The 22,899-nt window shown below is 38.9% G+C and overlaps 1 protein-coding gene across 8 annotated transcripts in view; it reads right to left on the bottom strand.

Annotated features, from left to right (window-relative positions):
• Positions 1-8,754: 8,754 nt before the first annotated feature.
• LOC143022390 (intermembrane lipid transfer protein VPS13A-like) overlaps positions 8,755-22,899 on the bottom strand; it is a 617,111-nt gene continuing 602,966 nt past the window's right edge. For 6 of the 8 annotated variants that reach the window (XM_076180547.1, XM_076180553.1, XM_076180550.1 and 3 more), the window contains one exon: positions 8,755-22,892. In XM_076180547.1, the coding sequence (XP_076036662.1) occupies positions 22,749-22,892 (144 nt within the window). In that variant the 3' untranslated portion in view covers positions 8,755-22,748. The remainder of the gene's footprint in view (positions 22,893-22,899) is intronic. The other 2 variants (XR_012966042.1, XM_076180549.1) reach the window with 1 other exon arrangement.

The following is a 22,899-nucleotide window of genomic DNA, read 5'->3' as shown; positions in this document are numbered from 1 at the left end:
AGAGACAGTGACAGTGGTAGTAGTAGTTGCGATAATGGTGATCATAGTCCTGGTGTTGAACCTGAATATGATAGTGATAGTGACACTGAGAGTGACGAAGGTGTAGCACATGAAGACTCGGAGAAAGAAAGTGAAGATGAAGTAGAGAGAAATCAGAGACCTGGTCGACTTCCCAGAAGTAGGAAGTTACCAGCGTGGTAACGGACTATGTGATTGACATTTGATGTGATTAATGTGTTCTTTGGATGCGATGTTTTCCTAATGAAGAAGTGATGTTTTATTTTTTATGCAAAATTTTTGTTTAAGTTCTTTTGTAAGTCTGTTTGTAGATAAAAGCTGGCGGGTCGTCAAGCTTTGTAGATGGGGATAATGTGGCGAAAGAGCATGAATGAATGTTGTATAGTGCGCCTGGATGGTTAGTATGGACGTGACGTGATTTGTAACGTGTGATTGATGCGTGATTCGGAGAGGAAGCAAGGGGTATGTAGCGAGGGTATGCGTGGGGGGACGCCAGGGGGGGTCCCGGCGTCGCCTACCATACCCGGATAGCATGGCAGTGCAAGCCTAGATCCGGTGTTGAACACAAGTGTGAATCCTCCTGTTCGTTAGTCAGAATAAAGTGAAGAAAGTGATACTCCTGCCCAAGGTCTAAGTAAACAGGTCTAACCGCTGGACCAGTTCTGCGCAGCTTCTGACGTCTTTTGGATGCGTCCATTTTCTCTTTGTGATACACTGAAGAAAACTGTGAAACGCCAAGGAAGACAGGAACTATAATATTTTATATATTATATATATATATATTATATATCATATATATTATATATTCATATATATAGACAGGAACTATAATATTTTATATATATTTATATATATATATTATATAATATTTGTCAGAATATAACTAATTGAGTGGAGCGGTGCGAGCGAAGGCGACGTCATTTTCGAACGACGGACCAGCTTCAACTGACAGCTATAGGACCCGCTAACCCCACTTTGTACAGCCAGGTGACGTTCACGGGCCCGCTGCGCCAACTCCCTCGAAATTCGGTCGGAAGTGGTTAGACCTTATATTCTTAGATCTTGCTCCTGCCTTTCCCTGATCCGGACAATTGTAGGCGAGGTTCTTCCATCGCTCGTGATTCCATGATCACGGCTCACGTGCCATAGAAAAGGTGAGTCTAATTGCAGAGATCCGTAACAATATAACATAATAAGCTGCTCACTCAAAGGAGGAAATATACAAAATTACTGGAAAAATCCCACCATTGTACCAATATATTAAAGAGGGAACAAAAAATATCAAATTACAGATTGGTTTCCTTTACAAGCACTGTAGCCAAATTTTGTGAAAACGTTATTAAGAATAGATGGATAAAACACCTGGAAGAAAACAATATAATAAATTCGAGACAATTTGGATTCAGACAGGGAAAATCATGTGTCACAAACTTAATCTGTTTCTACTCAAAACTAATACATATAATACAAGAGATGGATGAGCTGGTTGTGCTTTCCGTCTGGGGTATTGGCTGCATGTTATTGTGGCAAAATAGTATGCAGTTGATGCTTAAGGGTCTATATGGGGCGCCCCTACGGACCAGATCCACACATCATTTTGTCTGTGATAGAGGAAGACTGTTCATAGAGAAATTATGACACTTTTATTATACTGTGACTGTCCCTCCGTTATGCTCTCCCCCACCCTTTGTTACTGTCCTGTACCATTTTTTTTAATATTAATTTCCTTTTTTCATCTACTCTGGTGGGGGGAAAGAAAACTGCCACCAAATATTCCCACTTGAATTGTACGAGGCGACAAAAAACGGGACGGGGGCAGGACTAGGAATCCTCCTATCTGTAGCCCCACAGGGACATTCCTAAAAAAAATAACAATAATAATTATAAAATAAAATAAAGGGATAAGAAGGTCTAGGAGTTTTCCAACCATTACCCTAAGGTTTGGTTCTTTTAATGTTCGTGGATGTGGTACAGATGAGAGTAAAAGGGAAGAGATAGGTAGTATGTTTATGAGAAGAAAGATGGATGTGTTGGCATTGAGTGAAACTAAGTTGAAAGGGAGGGGCGAGTGTGAGTTTGGGAGTGTAGTTGGGAGGTTCTCAGGAGTGAAGAGAGGAGGGAGAGAAGAGGTGGCTATACTAGTAAGTGAAGAGATAGGTAAGCGTGTAGTGGAGTGGAAGGTTTCTTCAAGGTTAATGTGGTTGAAGGTAAAGCTGGGAAGGGATATGTGTTTTTTTTTTAAGTGCGTATGGGCCTGGTAGTGAGAAGAGCATAGCGGACAGGGAGGCTTTTTGGATGAGTGCATAGAGGGATTAGGGAAAAATGTCAATGTAGTTGTATTGGGAGACATTAATGCTAGGGTAGGAAATGAACCAATAGACAGAGTGATTGGGAAGTATGGAGTTCTAGGAAAAAAATCATAGTGGAGAGTTGATGGTGGAGTTGTGTCTTGAGAGTTGATGATAGCAAATGCAGTGTTTAGGAAGAAAGTCAAGCATAAGTACACATGGGAGAGGGTGATGGATAGAAGGGTGGTAGATAGAGCGCTAATGTAAATAGGAGTATAGAAGGAAGAGTTAAGGATGTACATATTCTAAGGGGAGAGAGTGGGGGAATATGAGATAATTTTTTGGTGGAAAGTGGAGAAAGAGGAAATGGGCAGAAGGTGGGGAGGCACTTAGAGTGAACTGCTTGAATAAGAAAGAAAAGGAGGAGTATAAGAAGTTGAGAGAGTAGTGGGAGGGAGTGGAGGAGGAATGGGGATGGTTCAAGGAGGGAGTCATAAGGTGTGCAAAGATGGTGTGTGGAACAAGGAGGACAGGAGGAAATAGAAGGAAGGGTAATGAGTGGTGGGATGAGGAAGCAAAGATGGATGTAGAAGAGAAGCAGGCTTTCATAGATTGGTTACAAATTAGGACAAGGGAATCATATGAGAGGAACAAAGCAAATAGAAGAGAAGTAAAGGATAAGATAAAGGACGCAAAGAGGAGAGCAGATGTGAAATGGGGTAAGAGTCTGACAGAAAATTTTGAAAGTAATAAAAAAGAATGTTTTGGAAAGAAATTAAGAGAAGAGGAGACGAATCAAGTAGAGAAGAAAAGGTAAAAGGTGCAGATGGAGAGATGATAATGGAAGAGAAGGCAGTAAGAGGAAGGTGGGCAGAGTATCTTATGGAGTTGCTAAATGTGAGGGAGGATAGGGAGGGAAAGGTAGTGTGGGAAGCACTAAGAAAATGATCGTGATGAGTGAGGAAAATGGAGGAGAAATAAGGAAAGATGAAGTGAAGGCAGCTGTTAAAATGATAAGAGCAGGTAAGACACCTGGGCTGGATGGATGCCATGCAGAATGTCTGAAAAAAGGAGGCACAGTTATGGTGGACTGGCTGGTGATGTTATTTAATTTTTTGTTTAAGATAGAGTAGAATGTCAGAGGACTGGAGGAGTGCCTGTGTAGTTCCACTTTACAAGGAAAAGGGGGACAAGTGTGAGTGTAGTAGTTTCAGAGGGATCAGCTTGTTAAGCATAGTTGGGAAGGATTATGATTGAGCAGATTAGAAGATGTTTTGGAAACAGTGTGGGTTTAGGACAGGTAGAGGTTGTGTGGATCAGATTTTTGTGGTAAGACAGATACGTGAGAAAGCTATAGGAAAAGGTAAGGACGTATTTTGGGCTTTTATGGATTTGGAAAAGGCTTATGACAGGGTAGACAGGAAAGCACTGTGGGAGGTATTGCAGATATATGGGATAAGAGAAAAGCTGTTAAGAGCAGTCAAGAGTTTTTACGAGAGTAGTAGAGATTGTGTTAGGATTAGAAATGGAGGGAGTGAATGGTTTGAGGTAAAGATGGGACTTTGTTAGGGATGTGTTATGTTACCCTGGCTGTTCAATTTATACATGTATGGGGTGGTACAAGAGGTAAATGCAAAGGAAGTTGGCCAGGGATTAGAGGTTAAAGAAGATGGAGAAAAGTAGGAGATAAGCCAGCTATTATTTGCTGACAACACTGTGCTTGCAGCAGGATCAGAGGAGGGATTGAGAAGTTAGTGACAGAGTTTGTGGTGTGCAAAAGAAGGAAGTTGAAGATAAATATGGGTAAAAGTAAGGTGATGAGATGTACAAGAGGAGAAAGTGGTAGCAGACTGGAAGTGAGTATTAAGGGAGAGAGACTGGACAAAGTGGATAGTTTTAGACACTTGGGTGTGAATGTGGCAGGAGAGGGAGTAGGGGTGAAGGTAGAATGTAGATTGAGAGAAGTAAATCTACATTAAATGAGAAATAGATATTAGGGAATGGATGCTAAGAGGAGATTGTATTTACCAGGTTGTATTTTGCAGGAATGGGAGCTATGCTTGTGGTGTCCCACCTTTGTATCTCACAGTGTCTAGTTTGCTCTTAAACTCATTAATGGTTTTTGTGCACACTATTTCATTGTCCAGTTTGTTCCAAGTGTCCACCACTCTATGTGGAAAACTGTTTTTCTTCAGGTCTCTTCTGTAGCTATGTTTTTTTTATTTTCTTTCTATGCCCTCTTGTGTTTCTCCTGTCCCATTTTAACAAGTCCTCTCTATCGAGTATTTCTGCGCCTTTCATGATTCTGTAGATGGTCATTAGGTCACCCCTCTTTCTTCTTTGCTTCAGAGTCGGTAACTCAAGTTTAGCCAATCTCTCCTCATATGACATGTTTGCAAATGCAGGTTCCATTTTTTGTTGCTGCTCTCTGAATTCTATTTTCTTTATATTCTTTTTGGTACTGGGTATGAAGGAGTGATTGTGCCAACAGCACTGTATAGGGCAGAAACATGGAACATAAGAGAGGAAGAAAGAAGGAGTTTGAATGTGTTTGAGATGAAATGCCTAAGAAGTATGATAGGGGTTACTAGGTTAGATAGAATGAGAAATGAGGAGGTGAGGAGGAGAACAGGGGTGGAAAGGGAGTTGGGAGATAGGGTTGATGAAAGAGTATTGCGATAGTTTGGACACATGGAAAGAATGAGTAAAGAAAGATTAGTAAAAGAGGTGTGGAAAACAGAGGTGGAAGGAATGAACATGAGGAGTCGACCTAGGATGAGATGGATGGATGGGTTAAAAGGGGCATTGGGTAAGAGGGGAATGTCTGTTGAGGAAGGATGGGGGAGGACAGAAGATAGGGGTGAATGGAGAAGGGTTGTGTATGGATGATGCTGTGATGCATGGAAGGGAGTGAGTGAGGGATGGGGGGTGAAGGAGTATGTATGAGAAATAAATTGATGCAGCCCGAAGGAACTTTTCCCCATCTTCTCCTTTTCTGCATGAGGGGACGGAGAGGGGGGATCACCAAATTAATGAAGCAGCCTTGCTGTGGATGTGCTGTGTCTTGTGACACTGCTTCTGATCCAGGGTAGTGGACAAGATGCAGGGATGACCTGTAATCCATGAGGTGCCAAGATAATAGGGAAGGAAGAGGATAGAGGGGAGTGAAGTATGTAGGGGATGGAATGGGTGGGAGTGGTTTCTATGCCTTTGTCTTTTGGCTACCTCCTGTGTAAGGGGAAAAAAAGCTTTTGGTATATGTATGTACAAAAAATATCCAACAAAATACCACAGAAAAACATTATAAAAACAAACAAACTGGAAAACATAGGATGGAGGATATTTTGCATGGAAGGAAAATGAGGGTAGTGCTCAGAGGAGAGAGTTTAACTTGGGAGGTGATTAGTGGAGTTCCACAGGGATCAGTATTGGCTCCAATAATGTTTGCTATTTATGTAAATGACATGGATGAAAATGTGGAATGTTACATGAGCTTCTTTGCAGATAACTAAATTGCTGAGGAAAGTGAATACTGAAACAGATTGTGAATCACTGCAGAGAGACCTGAACAAGGTTTGGAAATGGAGTCAGAAGTGGGAAGTAGACATCAACATCAAGAACTGTAGCATAATGGAATTTGGAAAATATAAAGAAAGAATATCAGGATATTATAAAATTGGAACAAAGGAAGTAAAGAAAGTGGGATATGAAAAAGACCTGGGAGTATTCATCACAAATGACATGTCCCCTGATAAGCAGATAAACAAAATTGTTGGAGAATCCTACAACTTACTAAGATCAATAAAGGTGGCTCTTACCTATTTGGACAAAGAAATGGAGAAAAAAAAAAAAAAAATACTAGTCACACTAATATGGTCTAGACTGGAGTATGCTGCTACACTATGGTCATCCAGTACCAAAAAGAATATAAAGAAAATTGAGAGAATCCAGAGAGAGATTGTCAAAACTGAATTTACTGACTCTGGAACAAAGAGAAAGAGGTGACCTGCTGACCATCTACAGAATCATGAAAGGCAAAGAAGTCCTTGATAGAGAGGACTTACTAAATTGGGATAAGAGCAGTGGGTGTCTGGAACAAACTGGATGAAACAATAGTGTGTGCAAAAACTATACACAAATTTAAGAGCAAACTAGACACTGTGAGATACAAAGATGGGACACCATGAGCATAGCTCCCTTTCCTGTAAGATATAACTAGGTAAATAAAGAATATGCACAAAAAGAGAGAATGTGTTGTTCTAATTGATAGCATGCTAACTGAATGGTTCGCAGTAAAATTAGGAGTATGGCAGGGCTGTTTGCCACTGCCAGTGATTTTCAATCTCTTTCTAGAATTTGTAATAAAAAAAAAAAAAAAAAAAAAAAAAGCTTGGATGACTTGCTGTACTATGGATACCATCTGGACTTTGCAAAGTTCAGATGGAGAAAACTATTGATGTTCCTGGTTCCAAAACCATGGGGGCCAATACATACTTCATAGCCAACTCTGTCAGTGCCAGTAACCACATTAAAGTAGCCCAAACAGTAAGTGTCTCTTGACAGGAACTGGTCAATTATAAATTAGATTCAAGCTTGGCATAGAACATCTTCCTCTCTTCAAAGTAATACATTTCAGGAGAAGCATATACTGGAGCAAGAGAGATGAAGCTCAAGGTATGCTTCAGCCTCACCAGCATCATATACTCATCAACCGGAGTAACCTTTATAACAGTATGCTGCAGTCAGCTAGTTATACCTACGGCTAGTCCTGAGAGGCTGGTCCCATTGGTCCAGGCTGACTAGAAGTAGGTGTAACCATCTCTACTGATTTTGCCACTGCCTAGCCTTCTTACCTCTGAAAGAGCCACTATATCCAGTCTAAGTTTCCTGAACTCTGCCGATAAAAAGGGTAGTTGGTTGTCCTGAGAGAATGCTCCAGGTGCACATTCAGAGAGGTCACCGGAGGTTCACTCCAGGCCTGACTCGATGTGTATGTACCTCATTTGTAACACTCCAGTAACCCGCACAATGGGCTTCATGATTTTAACAGGGGTAGGATGCAAGCCTGCTTTCACCTAATGTGTTGCTTATTGTTGCCATGTATAAGTGTTGTTCCTTTCCTGTATACTACAATTAGGTAAATGATATTAGGTATAATTAGGTAAATACATACCTACTCAGATCACAAAACAACCACCTCTAGACCAACTCCCACTCTTCATACTTTACCCAACTCCCCTAGATATCAGAACTACTGAGAAATCTCTATCATGACAAGCAAAAACCACAGTGAGTTGACTGCATTCAGGATACCATCCGGTTTTAAAAAGTACAAACACAGAATAGGCCTTACCACAGAATTAAATTGCTCCAGATTCAAATACCACAAAGGAGACACTAAACATCATTTACAATCTAGCCTTACCCAGACAAAAACAATATCTCTTCTTTTAGTGACTTGGCCAGTCTGATGGCTATTGTTATTCATCTCCTACATGAGTAGGCAACAAATTTATCATGTTATTTCTCACAACCATCATCACCCCATTCCTTATTTTATTTTTTCTGTCACATCTCTGGATTGTGTTTTTATCATTCTTTGGCTGAAGATCAACATTTCTTGGTAGCTTGGTATCTAAGTACAAGATATCAAGTTTATTTACCATGAATTTAGTATAGGCATTTGCCAATTTCAGTTTCTTTGCATTACCTCCTGTTCTGTCTTGGTCTATTTTTCTCTTTTGATACAATTTTCTCAGCTTCTGACAACTTTCCAGAGAAACTCTTGAATCACTTGTTTCATAATATTCTCATTCCTTTCCATGGCCTCACTTAAAAGTCCCCTAGTTTTTTGCTCAACTTTACTCGGTAGGATTTCTCCTACTCCAAATATTCTTAAATTTGTCCTAGCCTGTTAATGTCTATGACTGATTACTCTGTATGGCTTGGCTTGTGACCTGAACTTGATTTGCTACAGATGTACCATCCTCTTTTTTTTCTTATAGTCCTAGTCTAAACACTTCTTCAGTTTGATCAGGCATATTGGAGTTATTTCCTACAATTGTAGATGTAATTTCCCTAGCATCTTCTACTTTTTGTTTCCTTCTTTCCAACAATGAAATAATGTGAGGATCTTCCCAGTCTGTGACTATGACACATTTACTTTTGCCTACCACATCCTTGACAAGTTATTCCCTCTCTCTCATTATTTTTGCCCCCATCCCACACTTCTTCCATTCAATCTTGTTCATCCCTTTTCTGTTGCTTTTCTGCTGCTCATATCATCCAATATTATACCACATATTCACTGTCCTAACAAAAGAACTATAAGAAAACTGAAAACCAACATATATCTAACATATTTATTAAGTGGTCAGTCATCTCTTTCCTTGACTACTTCATTCATTCAATTAGAGAAAGAAAATACAAAGGTTACAGAAACAAAATATTCAATTGACATTGTCTTGAGTTTATCCCACATCTTTTGATAAGATACAGGATACAAGTGCACACAAATTTGTTATTGTAATACTGACAACATTACACTTTATCATGACCCAAGTGAACATCCAATCATGCAACACAACAGTAACCAACACTATACATATATTCAACTTTTACATCAATGTGTATCTTACTTTCTTTAAGTCTACTGTCATTGGGCACTATCAATACACATCTTGCCTGGATTACTTTCCTCAGGAACATAATCATACACTTGAAAATAGCAGTCTTCAGATACAGCCAAATGCCCCTTTGTCTCCTCAGCCTCACTACCACTAAGTTCAGTAGCTCTTGAATCTGATATTAGACATATAGATCCAACAATGGGTACTGCTGTACTTGTGAATGGTGGTCCTGGAAGGTGGACATTAGAGAGAATTATTTCCCCACTACCCATCAACATCCTCACCTATACCTATAGGTACAACGCTGAAGGGCTGACACTCGGTCTCAGGACTAGCCTAAGCTTCTACTGTATTTCCTCCATCTTATCACATAAACTGTGACAACCAGTGACTTCTCCCCTATTCTTTCCACTGCATCCTTGTGACACAGAAAAAGTCCCATACTAAATCTTAACACACAATAGTTCAGTGTTTCTTCCCAAAGAGATCTATGTGAGGGTCTAAGGACTAATGCCAACCACGATGGGACTGTGGGTTTCGAGTCAATGAAACATAAGGCAACAATTATTATAATTATAGGGGACACAGTTTCAGTCTGGCATATAATGATGATAATATGCAACTGTCTTTAATTTCTGTTTCTAAAGATTACATTGTGGAGTTGAGACACAGGTGTGAAATACCTTCAGTATCTGGTTGTACTTGCTAGTGGTATTTCAAACAAAATCTAACTAAAGGAAACCACAAACTTTGGCTTTATATGTACAGTAAAATATTTAATAGAATGAGGAACAATACTGTGCCATCCTTATAATAATCAAATCCCCATTCCATTCTGTAAGCACATTCATCCTTGGCTTTTACTCTCCATCACCCTGAGAAATGTTCTTGAAAGTAAAATCAATCAATAAAGCTAAAAAGAAAATAAGAGTATTTGGGAAACATTTTGTCAGTGATTCTATGGAAACTTCTACTTAGCTAAGAGACACTACTGTCAACCATTTCAGCATCATGGCACATTCTACAGATTTTGTTTTAAATAATGTCACATGACTATTCAGGTGATGGATAAGTTGTTTACAGGTTGAAGCTCCCAAACTCTGCACCCTTGGGACCAGTGGCAAGCCGAGTAATAGAATTTTCTGACTTTTGGAAAATTAGTTTGTCACTTCCACCAGTAGGTGTTTCTTGATGTTTGGGATCCATAATAGCAATAACAGGGGTATAGAGGTACTGTAGACACATGAAATAACAGTGGACTCCACACTCCACACCACAGTATCTTCACAACAAACAACCCCACCTAAACTGGTGGTGGGAAATGATCATGGCAGTGCCAAGTGGCCGTACCAGGAACTATGATGCCATGTTTTGGGTGTTATGGTGGGTTTTAGAAGAAATGTAATTATAGCCAAGTTTTAGGTCTTAGATTACTGAGTTTGGGAGCTTCAACTTGTACTGAACCAGACATTTATACTACTTTCAATCTAGCATTTTGCCTTTAATAATGAAAAAAGAAAAGTATAAGCCAGAACAATATCTGCACAGCATGCCACAAAGCTGAATAGCTTAAACCCAGTCTGGGTATTTATCACAATTCCTTAAGTAAGCCAGTTCTGGAACTAGGCTTTGTCAATAAAATACACAGATTAACATTTTGCCAATCCTGTGCCATTTCAGCTTGGTATTTACATTGTACAAGATTTCATACAAGGTCTTTAACCCCTTTCACACTATGGCATCATTTAGAGATTTTGATCTAGCTGATATGAGATAATTTTATGCATCCAGGGTGTGGGGGAATTGGATTCCACACTGAAGAGAAACATCATGAATCAAGATCTTTAGTCTGGGGTCTATATCCCCCAGATGAATGAAATCCCTTGGCCTTATCTTCAAAAAATACATAATTAAGCCACTGTGCTGAAAATGTTGAATCAGTGTTATATATAACAAATGGTCATAGAAGAGACAGATTCTTACTTACATATATTACAATTCTCAATACATTACTATTCTTTATTTTTCTCCATACAATAACAAATCAAATCCTTTGAAGATATATAAATGTATCTATTCATAGGCATACTCTTATTATAAAAAATAAATTGAAAGTTTGATCTGGATATTCTATTACTATACCATGATTTCACACATGATAAGTTAAATGTTAAACAAAAAATGCCATTTGTTTAAAAAGAATGCATGAATGACATTAAAAGAAATTAACCTAATCTTTTGCAAAAGAGTAAAACACTATAATTCTTTAAAATTATAGCTCCCCTCTCGCATATTACAATTAGGTCAATCAGGTAAATACACCTGTGCATTAGCTTGTAAAGGTATGTGAAGGGGAATGAAAGTGATGTTAGATTGTGTTGTTCTATGGCCTTTGTAAATATTTCACTGTGTGATACTGTTTTAGAACATTTGTGCACATACACACACCCATACTGCCCATGTGGGGACACTGAGATGTTAAATTGTATTCACCTAATTTACTATGCTTAAAAAGAGGAACATAAGTAGAGTCAAATGTTCAGTGTAATGCATGACTGCATGTACATCATTTATCTTATGTTCCACTGTATTTCTTCTCAATGTATATAATTCTCAATGTATTTCAAAATATTCAAAGTATATTGTATGATGTGTCATGCTATGAACTATTTTGTGATAGTGCTTTGTCTTTTCTGCCTTTGCATATCATAAACACCTGAATATCAATTTGACCATGCTCCTGGTTTAGTGATACATTAGAAGGCTACAAAATAAATGTACAGCCTAACATGGCAACGTCCTTGAAGTGTGAGGTGGCAGGGTGTGCAGAGGTGAAGACAGCTGACAACATGCAAATGTGTATTGCTCTAGTGCAAGTGTAGCAGAAAAACAAGTGTGAAGCCCATGAAACATGTCAGAAAGCACTAAGATCAACTGCCTGCATTTACAGCAGGAATTGGTGAGGATAACTGGGCAGGATTCACCCACCGCTGGAAAGTGGTCTCCAATGGCACAGACCTGGTGTCAGGCCAAATTGCTGGCATGCTGTGAACCTCAGCTGGAACCTGCGTTGTTCAGGGAAGACCCAGCAATAGCAAAAAGAACTGAGAAAAAGGTCATGGATGCCATGAAATGACTAACAATGTTAAATGTAGCACTGAGTGTATGGTGGGCAATGCTCTTGCAGACAAAGCAAGACCCAGGAGAACTGGTCAGGCAGTATGTTACAAGACTGCATAGATTGGGCAATGTCTGCCAGTGGACCAAGACAAGCCCTTGCAACTCAACCAACTATGTAGGAATTATCATAAGCAACTATACTGAGGACATTGTTAAACTGGTCCTATATAGTTGCCCAGCAGATTAGGAAATCAAAAAGGAAATACTGGGAACTACACACATTGACAACAAGACTGTCAGAGAGGCAATTGGTATGACTGCAAGGAGACTGTCGGCTGGTATAAGTAAACCCAACAGTAGTAGCCAGCCATTTAAAAAAAAAGTCTGGGATGCCACCGGTTTCATCTGCCACTGCAAAGGACCACATCAATCAACACCAATCAGGATATCTCTAAACGTTAGCTGCAGTGCAAGTGCAGCTGCATTACACCCAAATTCTGTAAGGTGAGAGGCAAGCTGAAATAGTTCAAAACATGCCTAGATGGCTTCACAAATCTTGGCAAGGATTGACCAACTTGACTGAGGCTTTGTTTCACTACCTGGACACCAATGAGGCAGAATCCCACTGTCCACTATCATCAGTCAGGGTCATGGGTGGAGATGATAGGTCTGTCTCGCAGGTTTTGTCACATCTGGTGTTGTTGCTGCAAGTGGCTGTGGATACCGCTGCCTATGCTAGGATGAAGTTACCGATTTCACTAAAAAGACCTGCTACCATCACAACCATTGCTGATTCTGGAGTGTGAAACTTGTCTGACAGGGCTGCAGGTCCTCAAGAAACTAGGCTTACACCGGTGATACTTCACAAACATCAGCAAACATACTTTTGTGATCATTGATTCGGAAATCAATGTGCTCGGCACTGTCCACCTTAAGCTATTGGACTACAACATGAGAAGACAACAGCTGAAGACATCTGCCACAGTTATGCCGCAGGAGCCACTGACAGATTTTATCTGAGTTGAGCAGCCCTGGTACAGTTGGGTGTCATTGAGTATGATTTTCCTAAGATCGTGCAAGAGTTGAGGCCAGAGTTTGTCAAAACACCATGGGTACATATGACCACTGGACAGTGCCAAAATATGGGTGCCCACTATACACCACACTTCCTCCTCATCCGGCTAATCTGCCCTTTATACCATCACTCAAGTCCACCAGGGACATGAGAGCCTGGCTCCTGAAACGGTATGTATCAACTTTCAATACATGTCTACACCAGCCACCCCCAGCCATAGCCAACCCAATATGAAAACTAAAGGTGTGACAAAACACTCTAGGCACCAAATGGACTTTTATTTTAGTCTTATGATTGTAATTAAATTACAGAATTGCCATATGCATTTCTTAAATAATGCCTTATTGCTTCATGCTTACTCCTGATGTTCCTCACAGCTTGTTGTAGTGGTACTGATTTGGTCTGCTAATTAAATGGCCTTGAGTTCGGTCCCAACCCAGGGCTGAAAATCATCACAGTATTGCAAATCACACCTGTTCCCTTAGGCAAAGAGTTGGGGTGTGTATGTGTATGTTCATTCCATTACCCATAGATCAGGTAATATATGAGCTCTGATCTTTCATCTGGGAAGGTATTAGCTGTTGATCATAGGTCCAGCACATGGTCCAAGACCATGGTGAATCACTAATTCTATGTAATTTTTCCCACCACTGCAGGCCCCATTCTAGAGTCAAGCTTATATAGAATTTAACCCTTTTCCTTCATGCTCAACATTTTCTCTTTGTGCCTACTCTTTCAGGCTTACTTGTATTTTCTTTTCCTTGAACAGGTTTCTTCCCTTGCAGCAGTACCTGCCATTGTTCCATACATAGCACAGATATTATGATATAGATCTGTAATACACAAAGAATTCATGAGAGCACAAGCACCTAGCCACACTGAAGCTAAAATCCTCCTCATAAAATATTTAAAAAAAATTATAGGTACACAATTCTATGCTAGAACTCTGAACACCACTCACTCATCTTATTTTATCACACAAGTACTACCAGTTGAACATAAATAAAATGCAGCTTTCTATTGAAATGCACAATGTACATCCAGTACCATACAATAAAGCCACACAAAAACACATTCACACTCTATACAAGCTCTTCAAGACAGACCAATCTCAATATTCCACCAATATCCCCCAGACATCAGCCTAAGAGCAAATTCACTCTCAAGAGAAATAAGATCTACATTGACATGCTTGCATTTGGAGCACCATCCAGCTTTAAAACAGTATTAAAACAGAATAAGCCTGGCCACAGAATCAAACTGTCCTAGACATAACAACCTGACAGAGGACACAGGATTCCTCATTCTGCAATGGTCCAAGTAACAATCCCTACACAAACAACAGCATTTCTTCCCTTAGTAACTTATGACTCCTAGCTGGTTATCTGGGAGCCATGGGTCTCTTGCAGGAGAGATCAGGGGCAACAGATGGCTTGATTGATATCTCTATGTATGGGAACTGATCTACTGCAAAAATACCTAATTATTCTCTACTTCCTCCATGTATTTTTTCAATTTGCTCTCAAGTAGTTTATGTTTTCTTGTATGAAGATTTTGTTCTTCCTTCTAGTTGTGGTAATCTTTATTGGGAGTGATCTAAGGTGAGGGCATGGAAGGTTTCCCATGTTTGCATTCAGAGGAAAAGTGAACACATTAATAAGTTTGGGAAATTACTTTTTGGTTATGTTGAGGATGTTGTCTGGTAGGATAATTACTGGAATTTAGTATATTTAGACGGGTGTTGTTCTAGACATTTTTTCCTCTACAGGTAGTCGTCGACTTACGACCGAGTTCGGTTCCGACAGACAGGTCGTAAGTCGATCTGGACGCAAGTCGGTCTATATATATATATATAGTATATATTACCCTTTATATAATATATATATATTGTATATTTAGCATAATGAAATAATCTTAGCATCTTTGAACTCTGTTGTATAGTATTTTTAACCTTTTTATAATTTCATCTGAGTTTCTTTGGGAAACGTAGCCTAGGCCTAAGCATATTGAATAAAATCCTATCAACTTTGACCTATGATATTTAATACTGTATTCGTTAACCTTTGTATTATTTTACCATCAGACTTTCTTTAGGAAACGTATGCATACTGAATAAAATCTTATTATCTTTGAGCTACGTTGTTTAGTATTCATTAACTTTTTATCATTTTCGTTAGGAAACGTAGCCTAGGCCTATGCATACTGAATAAAGTCCTGTCATCTTTGACCTACAAATCATTTTTTGTTGGTTACATTAAAATCATTATAAAGCAAAATTAGAAAAAAAAATATTTCGAAACACATTCTTTTCGTTTACGTACTGTACCGAAAATATTGTTATCGACAACAGACTAGGCATAAACAAAGTTTACTGTTACATTTATCGCAAAACATAAAAATACAAAATGCTGTACCGAACATTTTGTCATTGACAACAGACTAGGCATAAAAAAATACTGTTACATTTTATTAATTGCAAAACATAAAAATACAAAATGTAAGGCAAAATTAGGATTTTTTTTTATTTCAACAAAACCCATTCTTTTCGTTTAAGTACTGTACTGAACATATTGTAATCGACAACAAACTAGCCTAGGCATAAAAAGTTTGTTATATTTTATTAATTGCAAAACATACAAAAATACAAAATGCAATGCAAAATTAGGAAACATTTTACTTCAAACAAACAAAATGAAAGAATATTTAGCTGGCTGGGATGCTGACGCTGCCGGCAGCCTGCCAAAAACTATCGTACTCGCGTCTCGCAGCGTGCGGAGTAATGTACTGCACTGCCACGCTTAACATTGCAATTCCATTACTCTATTAAATGTTATATATTATTGCACCATCTCATGGTCGTAAAGTCGATCAGTCGTAAGTCGACGACTACCTGTATAGTTTGCTGTTTGTATGTTTAGCTAAATTGGGTGTTGTGTGTTACTGTAACCTGCCAGTACATAATTTGTTAATGAGAATGAGATAAGTAGTTGGGGTTCAGGGGTGTAGTCCCAGAGTGCTGATGTGGTGGGTAGCATATAGAAGTTTGTGATGCTTTAAAATGTTTTTCCTTACCTGTGTTTGTACTATTTCTGTCATGGTGTCTGTTAGTGACTCTTTTCTATTGTTTTGTTGAAGAAATATATACTGTTGTGTTATGAGTCCACCTGAGTGCTGACTATTGTCTTTCCTGACTGCAGTGTATTCAGTGAATGTGTGAAGTTAGTTTTGTTTGATGTACAAGTGGATTGTGTATATTATGTTTATGTAGGAACTGAAGCACCTCAATGATACTGCTGAAGTTTATTTTTCATATATTTAAAATGTGTTTATGTGCTAGAGTGTTTTTGGGAGTGTGTGTAGATGTATGATGGCTGCAACTCCAACTCTTTGTGTACTGGTTTGAGTTGATGAATGTATTTACCTAATTGTAGTACACAGGAAAAGAACCTCATGGGAAACTAATAAATAAGATAGAGTCAAAAGGTGGCATCAGAGGAAAATTATTGGAATGGATGAAAGACTTCCTGATTGGGAGGAAAATGAGAGTTGTAATTAGAGAAAAATTCTCCAACTGGGAAGAAGTAAAAAGCGGTATCCTGCAAGGATCAGTACTGGCCCCGATCATGTTTGCCGTATACATTAATGACATGAATGAAGGCGTGGAGTGCTATATGAATTTCTTTGCAGATGATGCAAAATTACTAAAGAAGATAAAAACGGAAGAGGACTGCAACTCATTGCAACAAGATCTGGACACGATCTGGAATTGGACTCAAAAGTGGGAAGTAAAATTTAATATAAAGAAATGCAGTATAATGGAATTTGGAAAGAGTAAAAACAGAATATCAAAAGATTACAGAATTGGGGAAGAAAAAAAAAAAAAAGCAAACTAGGAAAAAGATCTTGGAGTAATGATTGGAAAGGACATGAAACCAGATAAGCACATAAATAAAATATTCAGAGAAACCTACAACTTATTGAGGTCAATCAAAGTGGCATTTGCTTATATGGATGAAGAAATGATAAAGAAAATACTAACTACACTAATAAGACCGAAACTTGAATATGCAGCATCACTTTGGACACCCAGTATCAAACAGAATATTAAGAAACTAGAAGGATTACAAAGAGCGACAACCAAACTAGCACCAACTCTTGCCGAACTAACAAATGAGCAAAGACTGTCCAAATTGAATCTACCAACTCTGGAACAAAGAAGAGAAAGAGGAGATTTGCTGACTATCTACAGAATAATGAAAGGAATGGAAGTTTTAGACAGGAACGACTTGTTCGTGTGGGACAATGGTAAAACGAGAGGACATGGAGAAAAACTGAAAAAGGATAGTTATAGGAAAATCTTGAAAAGGAATAGTTTCCCACACAGAGCGATAAATACACGGAACAAATTAGACAACAAAACAGTATGTGCAAACACTATACAAGATTTTAAGATAAAACTTGATGTGGAGAGATACAAAGACGGGTCACCACGAGCATAGCTCCCCTCCCGTATATCACAACTGGGTAAATACAACTAGGTAAATACCTATTGGATCCTGTCTCCTATTCTCCAATTTACCATACCTAGCCTCAAATTCATGTACAGTTGCAACTTAATCTATATCCTCGATGCATGCAAGGTTGCACTGGATAAATGTATGCAAGTAATTTATGAGTTTTGTACTAGTAGGACTTATGTTGCTTGGGTTGGCTTTGATGTCTCTAGCTAGAAAAAGGTGCAGAGAGGCAGGGACCAGAGTAGTGACCTTCTAGGAAAAGAGAGAGAGAGAGATACAGAGAGAAGAGAGAAAAGATAGGCTGACAGAAAGTGAGAGATAGAAAAGAAGGAATTTTCTGAGTCTGATCATGCTCTTCAGTGTGATATTGTCCCCAAGGATAGAGGCACTAGTCATTAGTGATGAAATACAAATCTAGTTGTATTATCGTATATCATTATGAATGTCTCAATATGATAATGGGAGAAATTGATGTATAGAAGTATACACAACTGTAAGAACTGAAATGTTTAATATGTGAATCTCCTAGCAATTGCATCATGATGATTAACAATGACTAGTTTAATCAGTAATTAAAAATACCAAACCTGCTTATAGTGGTCCTATGAGACAGTCATCTCCCCACCCCTTTAGGAGAGAGGCCTCTCTCCTACAGTGCTGTTGCAGTGCTGTTGCAGTCATTGCTGCTTTTACTCATCCCCACCCCTTATCTTCAAATCCCATCAACACGCCTCCACTTGGAGGTGCAGCTTCAAGTGAATGGCACTCAATTCTGTAGACTGGGCTCATGATCAGTGTAGCTCTGGCCAACCAGAAACACATAATAGTAGTAGATCTCTATCTATATGATTTCTATGAACTCTGATTATCTTTTCTTCATTTTTTTTATAAGGAGTATTGACAAATAGATCCCTGTTTACATCCTTTTCCCATCAACCAGTAACACAGACAGACACACATTAGAACAACACAGGCAGTGGTTCAACACTTCTTCCCAGAGATCTATGGGTGGGCCTGAGGATCATTGTTAGCTACTGTGGGGCTATGAGTTTCCAGTCAATAAAACTTGAAGCAATATTTATTACTATCAGTATTCACTGTCATTCTGCTTGAGTATACAGTGGATATGCATTATTGAAGTGCACTAACATACTTTCATCATCATTTATGGAAAAATGAAAAAATGAATATAATAAGCATTGAAATAGGAAAATATAATGATAATGATGGGAAGACCAATAGTAAACTTCAGTCCCAATTAAAAAAATAAAGTCCACAAAAATGGAAAGTAGAAATAACTAGAATACTGATGAAATAACTGTTACTTCCATTACTATATTTAAAAAAAAAAAAATCTTGTTAGTACAGTATTATTGCCTCTAATCACTGATTTTTATAATTTTCTTAATGGCATTCTTTTTCTATGAGAAGTCAGTTATAATACTAACATAATGCATGCTGAAAGGATTCATACGAGGGTCATTCAAAAAGTTCTGAGCCCCCCTTCATAAAATTTGCCACAGTGAACAAAACGTGATCAAACTTCTAGGTCCTGATTGTATATGTGTAATGTAACATTGAGCTGAATTTTGTTAAATATACTCATCATTTACTAGTATAAAGACGACCTTGATCAACACACTTTGTTCCATTTCGGAAATATGAGCTTCTCAAAGGAAGAAGTGCGAACGATCATCAAATTTTCGGTTCTTCTGGGCAAATCTGCTTCTGCCATCCACGCAGAACTTGCCCAAGTTCTTGGTGAAGAATCTGCACCTGGCCTTTCCACTGTGAAGCGTTGGGCGGTGAAGTTTCGTGAAGGAGAAGCAGAAGTCTAGGATGACCCCAGAAGTGGACGACCAAGAACAGCGACCACAGACGACAATGTGGCGCTGGTGCAGGAGCTTTTAGCAGAAGATCGGCGTCTGACAGTTCAGGAGATCAGCTTGGAGGTTGGGATATCTGAAGGAAACGTTTGGGATATCCTCCACAACAAACTGCAGAAGCGGAAGAAGTGTGCGCGGCGGGTTCCACCGACGAGCAGAAGGCCTGCCGCATCACACTGGCTCGTGCGCATCTTCGACGGTTCAGGAAGGAAGGAGATGCTTTCTTGGACAGAATAGTAACTGGGGATGAGACCCCGACCTCTCTCCATGTGACTTCCACCTGTTTGCAATCCTCAAAGAGCCGCTGCGTGCTCAACGATTTCAAGGACGAAGATGAGATAAACATCGCCGTTTCCAACCGCCTGAAGACCATCCAACGTGAAGGCCTGGGAAATGGTGTTCCCAAACTTCCTCAGCGCTGGGAAGCCGTCATAACCAAGAATGGAGAATATATTGAAAGTGACAAATAAAGTTTTTGTAATAAATCTTCTGATTAAAATTTTGTGAAGGGGGGCTCAGAAATTTTTGAATGACCCTCGTAGTTGGTGTTTAACATATATCATTAAGTTTTTCTTTCAAGTGGCTAGAGTCAAATTAATAATTTACATACCAGTCATTTGAATAATATAAAGAATGAACTGCCTGAAGGAAATTATCACTCCTTAATTTAGTTTTATTTAAAGTGACATAACAAAGACTTTTGCAGGTGGGTAGTACCAGTATTTCAACATATGTTAAATACATATACATAGATATTCCAAGGGCTTTTCCCTCCTTATAAGGGAGGTAGCCAAAGTCAAAAGGCATAATTCCACTCCCACCCATTTCACCTCCACATACTCCACTCCCATTCACCACCCCTCTCTCCCTCTTTTCTTGGCTCCTCCTGGATGACAGATTATCCCTGCATCTCACCCACTGCCCTGGGTCAGAAGCACTGCAGCAAGACATAGCACATCTACAGCAAGGCTACTTCATTTAATCTGTGACCCTCCTTTCTCTGTCCCCTATTGCAGAAAAAGAGATGGGGAGAAATCCCTTTGGGCTGTGTCAAAATATTCACACATACTCCCTAACCGCCCCATCCCCCATCCACTCCCTTCCATACATCACAGCATCATCTATACGCAACCATTCTCCACTCACCTCTAACTTCTGTCTTCTCCTTTCTGTCCTCAACAGACATCCCCCCCTCTTTCTCAATGTCCCTTTTACCCCATCCATCCATCTCATCCTTGGTCTCCCCCTCATGTTCTCTCCATCCACCTCTGCCTTCCACATTTCTTTTACTAATCTTTCTTCACTCATTCTTTCCATGTGTCCAAATCATCCCAATACCCTTTCATCAACCCTATCTCCCAGCTCCTTTTCCACCCCTGTTCTCCTCCTCACCTCCTTGTTTCTCACTCTATCCAGCCTATAGTCAGCGCAACGAGAAGTGACCGCTAAGGCGGGTTTAGGAGATTTCCCGGTGTTGCCACATCTCCACAGATAACATGGCCCGCACGGCTCACACTGAATGCAGTGTGAGGGGGGCGGGGCCAGAGAATAGATGTAGAGGCAACGTCGCTCTCTCTTGCTCATATGCCATGTCTATGACTCGAGGAAACGAAACCTTTGTATAGAAAACATTGCTTTGATTTTTACCTCAGTGGTGGTGTGTGACAAAAAATTATAATATAATTATATGTGGCAACATTATAAAAATATGAAATAAAATGATAAAATAAAATAAATCTATAAAATAATTATATGTGGCAACACAGGGGGACTACCAGTGCTCCGCCCTAACGGCCATTTCTCAATGCAACGAGTATAGTAACCCCTACTATACTTCTCAGACATCTCAAATACATTTAAACTCTTTCTCTCTTCCTCTCTTATGTTCTATGTTTCTGCCCTCATACAGTGCTCAGCACAATCACACAATCATATATTAAATAGTTTTGGAAAAAACACACAATCACATCATTTTACTTTGGTTTTAGTACACACAACTGCATAAAAAACTGAAGCATTAATTGTTCCTGTCAACTTGGACAATTTTTTGTGCATCATTTTGGTTGTCCCTAGATTTCTAAATGTAGCAGATACTACCAGTTCTAGTGTGGTACTCACCCTCTTTGGCCCCCTAAAATTATGCCACTGCACTAATACAATGCAATTGAACCAAAAAAATAATGACTAAGATCCTTACCAGTTAATGAGGATTATTATGAATCTTGAAATAAATAATGGCAAAGAGCTGTATTCCTGTATGAAAATGGCAAATGTTGATAAAATGTCAGAGATAACACCATATGAGAATGAAGCCTTTATTTCTGGTGTGACATTTCACTCTTTATCTTTATCAAGTACAATAACCCCTCCAATATCAAAATTAATTGGGCCATGAAGTGTTCAAATTTAGGGAGTATTCAAATACATAAGGTAAAATTACCCCATCCACCCTGTCTCTATTCCAACACTCCATTGCTGCATTTTCTATTTTGAAGGAATGAAAATGGTATACAATATACATGTCATGATCAGATAATGATGAATCATGTAATGGCAGTTCAGATATGGAAGGGATTATTGTAAATGTCCTTCATATAGCTCTAATGAGTAAAATGTCATACTAAGGAATAAAGGCTTTGTTCTCACATGGTGTTTTCTTTAACAACTGTACTCCTCCTTTTAAGATGATAGAAGCCTTGATTCTCTCACAGCAAATACAATGTGTATACATTCTATTAGGCACTAGACTGGCACTGCAGTGATCAACAAATATTAACACTTATGATAAAAAAAGCACACAGAAAAGGCACAAAATATATCTAAATGCAACAAGATGTTTGACTTAGGGACCCATCTTCTGAATGACATAGCTGAGATAATGCAAATCCTTGAAGATTTTAAACATATTTTGTGCCACTTTGCTAGGGACTCACCTGACCATACTTGTTTGCCCTTAAAGTCTCAACAGATGACCAATTTGTGAGTGTGGTATCTTTGATTACTTTATTCTTCAGTCACTCAGTCACATTCAAACATTATATATAATTATGCTACAGAATTTCTTATTCTCTTGAATAGTTTGTATTGAAATAGGACTAGATAGCTGGGACCTTAAGATTAATGGGTCAGATGAAGAATGCAATATTTCTTTACAATTTACATTTATGCATGAAATGATGGTGACAATATTTGGTAATTAAAATGGCTTTACAGCTTCACTTGACTACCCTGGGGCAAGGCTGGTCTTCCATTTGCAGAGTCATGAGAACTTCAATGTATCTCATGATGAATACAAGGATGCTTTGGTCATTGCTCCCTATCCTTCGTTCCACACCCGACAGATGACTCTGACCTTCATCCTTAAAA

The sequence above is a fragment of the Oratosquilla oratoria genome, chromosome 44 (assembly GCF_046742065.1).
Source record: "Oratosquilla oratoria isolate Oo_2021 chromosome 44, ASM4674206v1, whole genome shotgun sequence".
Classification (NCBI taxonomy): domain Eukaryota; kingdom Metazoa; phylum Arthropoda; class Malacostraca; order Stomatopoda; family Squillidae; genus Oratosquilla; species Oratosquilla oratoria.
Note: the sequence above shows the minus strand (reverse complement) of the source record. Positions and strands in the feature narration are given on the sequence as shown.